This window comes from Ipomoea nil, unplaced genomic scaffold (genome assembly GCF_001879475.1).
Source record: "Ipomoea nil cultivar Tokyo-kokei standard unplaced genomic scaffold, Asagao_1.1 scaffold3321, whole genome shotgun sequence".
Classification (NCBI taxonomy): domain Eukaryota; kingdom Viridiplantae; phylum Streptophyta; class Magnoliopsida; order Solanales; family Convolvulaceae; genus Ipomoea; species Ipomoea nil.
In genome coordinates, this window is record NW_017619749.1 from 5,086,371 (window position 1) to 5,094,476 (window position 8,106).

Below are 8,106 nucleotides of genomic sequence, written 5' to 3' on the forward strand. Positions count from 1 at the left end.
TAATCATTATTTAAATGCGTATATTTAATAAATTTATCTTATAATTCTAATTTAAATATTAAAAAAAAAAAACAAAAACAGACATAGTTTTGCGGTATAATATTAACCCATTTATGAATGCAGAAATGGTGACGGCGTATACTATTTTTTTGACGCGGAATGTGGATAGTGTTTGTCAAGTCAGACAAGTTGGTTTGCTATATAGTCATATACACCTACTACTACATACAAAATAGCAGCATCTAATCTAATCTGATAATAAAGGAAAAGAACACGGAAAAAAAAGGTATTCCTACTTGGTGAGAATCCAAATCCAACGGCTACGAGACTACGAGTAGGGTTGAATTTTTCTCAACTGGGAAGGTTCTAAGGCAATTCAGAAAATCAGTGGGAGGTGAGAAAATTCCTGTTCTCATCCCTTTTCTTGGATGTCCAGAAGTTTGGGTTTTCATTTCTTGGTATTTTCTTGTCTCTGATACAAAAATCTTTGATCTTTGATTTCTATGTCTCTATGTATTCTTGAAATATCACCAAAGTCTAATTCTTTTAAAAATTTGTAATCTTTGTTAGGTTTTTGTTTTTAATTTTGGTCAATTTTGTTCTTAGTTGGGACTTTGGGACTTTTCCGTCTGGTAGTTGTTTTTCTACCAAACCAACCCCCAACCTTCCAGTTTTCATATTAGATTAGTTCTGAATCTGATCAATTCTATTTATCAAAACCTTATAGTAGCCCAATACTGAAGCTCATGCTCTGTTTCTCCACATATATGCAGATTATTGTTGTTGATTGTGTTTCAGTTGTCTCATCTTGAGATCTCTTCCGATCCCTTGTGTGTTCTGGAAAAAGGTAGACACGATTGATTTATCTTCTTTGGCTTTTTATTCTTATTTAATTTATTTTACTAGTTTTTGCTTTATCTTGATGATTGCCAGATGTTAATTCTTAAGGAAGATTGTTCAGAGTCTGATCTGTTTATCTTTTTTGTGGAAGCTGTGTCAAGTTTGAAGTTCAGTTTCTAGTAATATGCTTCTGATTGTTTCTCATATCATAGATTAGAGGCATGCTGTTTCTTTCTAACCCGAAGAGGCCAAGACTTTTGGAGATTTAGGCTTTTATCTGTTTTGAGATAGCACCTAAGAATCTTCTTCTGGTGATAATCTGCTAATTTAATCCTCAAGAATACTAGAAAACATAGTACCTGCTGATTTGTTGTCGGGCCACTTGGCTATCAAAGATCAGGCTTCTGCCACGTTTTATCCATTTCCTTCAGACTAAAGTTTGTGTGACCAATCTGAATAACTGATCCTATGTCGTCTCGAGAAGCAAATTATACTATAGGATTAGAAATGAACTTCTCTATATTGCTCTTCACATGCCAATTCTGCATGCGTTACAAATTTATTTCTATACATTTGGATTAGATTGAATTGATGAACAAATATCTAATATTATATTTTTCGTTTCCTCCATTTTCTTGTGTTTCATGGTAGGAACATATGTAGAGTCAGATCTATTTGCCTGCTTGAGATTTATGTATGATGAAAGCAAAAGCAAAAGCAATTTCTGATAGTCTGTTTCGTTTAATTGTGGTGTCCAGAGTTTGCAGCACAAGGGAAAATAATATCATTTAGAAAGCAGCATAGTTTTGAAGAAGGAAACCATGCCCTTAGTTAGATCATCCACTCCATTTGGAAACCGTAAATTGTATTTGCTGAATGGTCATGGCGACAACTCCACTGGCTTGTCTACAACCATGTTCAACCCAGAAAAGCGTGAGATAGCATATGCAGCAGCTGAATCTTACAGCAGTGGAAGTTATGATGCAAACTACTTCATAGATTCCCCATCCCCATCCCCATCATCTGAGCTTGTGCACCCGTCTGCTTCTGAAGCTTTGGTAAATTCATTCCAGCATCGTCCTCCTCCATGCCCAGTTTCGTCAGGCGAAAATTCTCTAAGCTCTATCCAATCCTTGAGGAAATGTGATACTTATCAAATTAATTATGATTCGGAGTACATATCTGGGCAAAGTCCTGATCCCCTAGGCTTGGAAGAAGGTAATGTGAGATTGAAGATTCAAGAACTGGAGAGAGCACTTCTTGATGATAATGATGATGATGATATGATGTTTGGGTGTGCTCAAAGTATGGAAGTTGATCCAATTTGTAGTCTGTTTCAAAATGAATCTTCATCCTCGGAGTCTAATGTTAGTACCAGTAGCAGCAGCAATAAGGTGGAGGATGATACTCATAATACACATCACACTCCAAAGCAGTTGCTTTTTAGTTGTGCTGCTGCAATTCAACACGGGAATTTAGAGCAAGCATCAGCAATGATAAACGGGCTGAGGCAGATGGTATCAATACAGGGAGAGCCTTGTGATAGAATTGCGGCCTACATGGTAGAAGCTCTTGCAGCACGAATGGATACATCTGGGAAAGGTCTTTACAAAGCTCTCAAGTGCAAAGCGCCCCCCTCTAATGACCGACTTTCTGCCATGCAAGTCCTCTTTGAGGTGTGTCCGTGCTTTAGGTTTGGGTTTATGGCAGCAAATGGTGCAATTTTGGAGGCATTGACGGGTGAAAAAAATGTCCACATTATTGACTTTGACATCAACCAAGGGAGTCAATACTATACGCTGTTGCAAACACTTGCCACTATGCCTGGAAAGCCGCCTCATCTTAGGTTAACGGGGATTGATGACCCTGAATCAGTTCAACGTCCTACTGGGGGTCTACGTCTTATTGGGCTGAGGCTTGAGGAACTGGCTGAAAATCTTAAACTTCCATTCGAGTTCAGAGCTATGCCCGCTCAATCTGCACTAGTTGCCCCAACCGTGCTGGGTTGCCAACCTGGAGAAACGGTTATTGTCAACTTTGCTTTCCAGCTTCATCACATGCCAGATGAGAGCGTGTCAACAGTAAACCAACGAGACCAGCTTCTACGGATGGTGAAGAGCCTCAACCCGAAACTTGTAACTGTTGTAGAGCAAGATGTGAACACCAATACTGCTCCATTCCTACCGAGATTTGCAGAAGCCTACAACTACTACTCAGCTGTGTTCGAATCTCTTGATGCAACTCTTCCAAGGGATAGCCAGGAGAGGATGAACGTAGAAAGGCATTGCCTGGCACGCGATATCATCAACATTATTGCTTGCGAGGGAGAGGAGAGAATAGAGCGGTATGAGGTGGCGGGAAAATGGAGAGCGAGGATGATGATGGCGGGATTCAATCCATGCCCTATTAGCCGAAATGTCAATGATTCAATTCGAAAGCTTATAAAGCAATACAGCGAGAGATACAAGGTGAAGGAGGATGCAGGGTCACTGCATTTTGGATGGGAAGACAAAATCTTAATTGTGGCTTCTGCATGGAGATAATAAAGCTAAGCTAGTTAGCTAATGGTGTTGGTGTGTGCCCCTCTCTATCAAGCTATGTCTGACTTTGTGACAATATTTTCGTTTTTAGATTGGGATGCTCTGCATGATTTTGTATATTTAAGATATTACTCTCTCCGTCAACTTTATTTGTTTTATTAGTTTGTTCTAAAATAATATTAACGTTTCTAATTTAAATGTCCACTAATCTATTACTCCACTCTTTTTAGAAAAGTAAATTAAAATATTACATTTAATCAGTGTTGCAAAACTTGACCAAGACTAAGGTCCTGTTTGGTAAAATGGTGGACAGACTAAACGGTTGATTCTCCTAATTCAACCGATTTTTTTTTTGACACAAGCAAATAAAAAAATTAAACAGAGAAACATGAAAACGATATGTCAAAGACCATTGAAATTAAATATACAATATTTTCTCAGTCTTTACGACAAACTCGCTTACTAGGTTGTTACTGTTACAAACCTCATTTAGAGATTCAAATGCTAATCCTCCTCCTAATATTTCTTCATGTTACCATATCTCCAAAACTTGTTTACTATATTGACTGTAGAGCCATCCATCCATCATAATGATGTTTATAATAATAAACTTATAAACCTGAATATCTTTAAGAGTGATAGTCACACCATTCAACATCTCGCGCGTGATTCCACTGTAACGGAAAGAAAAAAATCAGAATTGCCAAAATATGACCATCATGCTATAAATACAATGTCAAAACTAATAAGATGGGCAATATAGATTCTAATTCCATTAATGTAATTGCATCTTCACTTCTAACCAGAGGTGGTAAAACTGTAGAATTGCATTCATGTCACATATAAGAACATTTATTTATTAAAAAAAATAAGATAAACAAACAATATCTAGAGTTGAACAGTTATATCCAGAATGCTCTCCAAGCAAATGCCCTTGATTAATTTATGAATTAGGAATTTCCATGCCATGATATATAATACATAATAGTATACCCTACAAGCATGAAGCATCAGCAGGGGCTCTCCTCATTCTCTATACCAAAGTAACATACTTCTATTCTCTATTAGCTCCATATACCTTTATATATATATATATATATATATATATATATATATATATATAGAGAGAGAGAGAGAGAGAGAGAGAGAGAGAGAAGTATAACAAGCCTCTAAGAGAAAAAGAAGAATGCAATCAGAACATGGTTCATGTGATACATATGTAACAAGTTGGATGCTCCAACTTAAGGGGGAGTGTTAGAGGAATAGGGTGTTAGTTGAGAGGATCTCTCTTAGCCTTAGGTTTAGGTGTTTGAAATCTATGGTTAGGATTAGCTCTTGTCTTGCTCTATACTTCCTTGTACATTGACACAGAACATATAGAAATATATACAAGTTGAGTTCCTTGTTTAACAGTCATAGACATGTAAAGTCAAAACAAAACATTCAAAATGGATAAAGAAAAATATAATCAGTGTATGGAACTATGAATACAATGGACTTACATAAAAGATAGATACACATCAAAGAAACAGTTAAATAATATGAACAATTTACCATACTGAACAAGTAGCTCACATAGGAAGATAAGTAAAGACATGGATGGTGAATACCTGCCCTTGAAAATTTACAAGTGTGACTCTGGTGAGTTCAAATCCTTCATTTGTAATACACTAGCCATGTAAAAACATTTAAAAGAAACAAAAATAAATAACGGAAGCAAAACCATAGCCGTATAGTCATATTACAAGAAGAAAAGGCAAGCTTAAGACAACAACAACTGATGAATTAGATCAGTAATTTACCATCTCACAGTCAAGTGCTAAAATCTCATATGGATGAGTTCCTGAAGGAGCAGGAACTGTTGAGAGAAAAGGGTAAGGAACTAAATACTCAATAAAATCAATGGAAATACTCTACAAAGAATTCAATGTAGAGATCCATGGCACCTGGATGGTCACAACAGTATCCATTATCTTCCAGTTCCTTAGCAGTAAGAGTGTAATAAGTAATGGGGAATGGTATGCTTTTCTTAAGGTCAAGAAAAGTTGTAATTTCTGAGCCAGAATTTATAGGCCCTGCATGAATGAAAAAGCATGCACCTTGTGAGAGGTCTGGTGAGACATTAAGAAAACAGATTTTGCTTTCCCAAACACAATGGTTATTTCTATACTAGAATGCACAATTATGATGGTCAGTGAGTGAGGAGACGACCAATCAATATTAGTGCAATGTTCAAGCCAATAACCTTGCAAATTAGAAGGTTAGACCAAATTTTCAAATTGTTGGTCACGGACTCTGAATGGATCTACCAATACTCATTGGTTTCTTAGTTAACAAATATAACCTCATGAAACAACTCTTATAGTCAAGTCAACAAACTAAAACTATGGTCAGACATCAGGGGGGAACCAAGAAAAAAAATTACAGTAGAACTATTTAAGTCACAAAAAAAAAAAAAAAAAGCAACAAATATAGTTCAAATAATGATACCAGACCTATGAAAATTTGAAACTTGACATGCCATATACCAATAAGTTGATACACCAAAGGCTCGACATGCCAAGAGAATGGATTATAACAATCACATTATTTTTCATGAATCATGAATCTATCACAATTAATTGCGGACCATTTTTAGTTAAACAGCTCAAATAACCAAACAAAGATGATCTTAATAAATTATTATCTGCATGTCTACAACATCTTTCAAACAAACATCCCTACTTTCTTTCTTATTTTTTCATATTGATACTCAGTAACTCACATCATAGTTCAAAATGTGTATTCATGCTAAATTGGGAAGCATGGTATAAAATGTAACAAATAACTTTGAAATAAAAAGGATAAACAATTGTTCAGACGTTTGAACAATTGTTTTTGAGTAGTGTTCAACACCGTACCATCCCTTTTTCTTTTCATTCTGCAGGTAAGAAGTGCATCTATAGTTTGCGTTCCATCTGATACAAAGCTAACATAAAGCAAAAACAATACATAAATAATATTGGTAATAATTACAAGATATTGTCTAAAAAAAAAAAATTTCTAATATCCGGCGGAGTCTCGAAGCGGGTCAACAGTCGAACCCGTATGATGATGGGTAAAACGTTTCACTCCGTAATCTTTTTATTATGGGGTACTAGTATTTTAGTCGGGCGATATATGGGAAATAATATTTTATTATTACTTTTTTTTTTTTAATTATCAAAACGTTCATTAACTATAGCGAAATTATCAATTTAGTCTTTGATTATTTTTTTGATCAATTAAATCTTTTCATTTTAAAAATCTTAATCAATTTGGTCTTCCATTAGTTTTGCCGTTAGACATCCGTTAGTTCATGACCAAATTGGTAATTTTGTTATAGTCAAGGGACCATTTCGGGAAATAATAACTTTATAAATTTTCAATTTTGGTGCTTTAACTTTGTTATTTTTATTAGTTTTGGTCCTTTCAATCAAATTGACAGCAAAATATTACCGAATTTTATATTTTTAGGGGTAAAATCGTGATCTCAAGGAAAGTATTCAATATTTAAACAAAATCACTGTAAAATCATATCTATATGTGTTTGATTGATGAGAATAATGGGAAGACGAGCAGAAACTAGCCATGGATCTATGAGATTTTTAGCGTCGACGATTGGCAAACTATTCTTTTTCTCTTAATATGATTTTTCTTTTATTTAGATATTGAAGATATTTCCTTTAAATGACAATTTTGTTCCTGAAATATAAAATTCGACAACATTTCACTGTCAATTTAAAAAAAAAATTTTAATAATAACAAAGTTAGACACCAAAATTAAAAAAATTTAATGTTGTGCACCAAAAGTGAAATTAATTCAAAAGTTAATTACCAAAATGGTCCATTGACTATAGTGAAATGACCAATTTGGTCGCGAGTTAACAGAACCCTAACGGCAAAACAAATGGAGGACCAAATTGTTTAAGATTTTTAAAGTTGAGGGACTTAATTGGTCAAAAACTAAATTGGTAATTTCACTATAGTCAATGAGCCATTTCGGTAATTAACTCAATAAAAATGTTGATACTGCTAATTCTACGTAAGCAATATAAAATATCACGAGACCAATTAAAGCAAGTAAAATCTTTATTGATCCCGGTAAAGGCCCTAAGTACAATCTACTTGGTTGTTCTGAGTACCGACTGACTGCGGTCGGGATTCTCTAACAACAACCTATCGATCGTCCAAAAGTCTCTTACACTGTAGCTACTGTGGGTATTTATAGCCGCTATGCCGGGGACAGGATTCCAGCCGTTCGGCATGTCCTCCACGTAGCCACCACGTGTCATCCTCCCGGGTGCCCTGCCTGTCGATGTAAAGAGCCGCCACGTGTCCTTCGTCAGCTCTTTTGCCCAAGGGCTACCGCTCGGTGGTCTACACCGTCGCTCGGGCAACTCCGGTCGGTCTACGACCGGGTTCTTCTCGTGGAGCCCGACCTGTTACCTGCAAAGACAAGGAGAAAGAGACAAAGACTCCTCGGTCGTGGTGAAGCTATGTCGGTCGGGATATTCCCTACCAAGAGCCCCCCAGCCCGGGCCTTTTTGATCAGTCGGGAAAAAACGGGACGGGATGAAGAAGCCCAACCGTCAGCCACCAAGCCGACCTGCCAGCTGTCATTCTTTCCTACGCCACGTGTCGGCCTCTGCCGGCCTCGGCGATCCCATCCGTCGCCTCGGATTCAGCGCGGGTCGTGTCAGGCAAG

At 36.6% G+C, this 8,106-nt stretch overlaps 1 protein-coding gene across 2 annotated transcripts; it reads left to right on the forward strand.

Moving 5' to 3' along the window:
• Positions 1–224: 224 nt before the first annotated feature.
• On the forward strand, positions 225–3,538 carry LOC109170485 (scarecrow-like protein 1). Of its 2 annotated transcripts, none has more exons than XM_019319619.1 (3): positions 225–458; positions 774–847; positions 1,599–3,538. In XM_019319619.1, exon 3 carries the CDS (start codon positions 1,662–1,664, stop codon positions 3,381–3,383), a length of 1,722 nt encoding a protein of 573 aa, XP_019175164.1. In that variant the 5' UTR covers positions 225–458; positions 774–847; positions 1,599–1,661; the 3' UTR covers positions 3,384–3,538. The 2 variants fall into 2 exon arrangements, with proteins under 2 accessions (XP_019175164.1, XP_019175165.1); XM_019319620.1 differs by having other exon boundaries at positions 225–394.
• Positions 3,539–8,106: the final 4,568 nt, after the last annotated feature.

Excerpts from the sequence above, each read along its gene's own strand:
- LOC109170485 (XM_019319619.1), top strand. The coding sequence starts at position 1,662 with ATGCCCTTAGTTAGATCATCCACTCCATTTGGAAACCGTAAATTGTAT.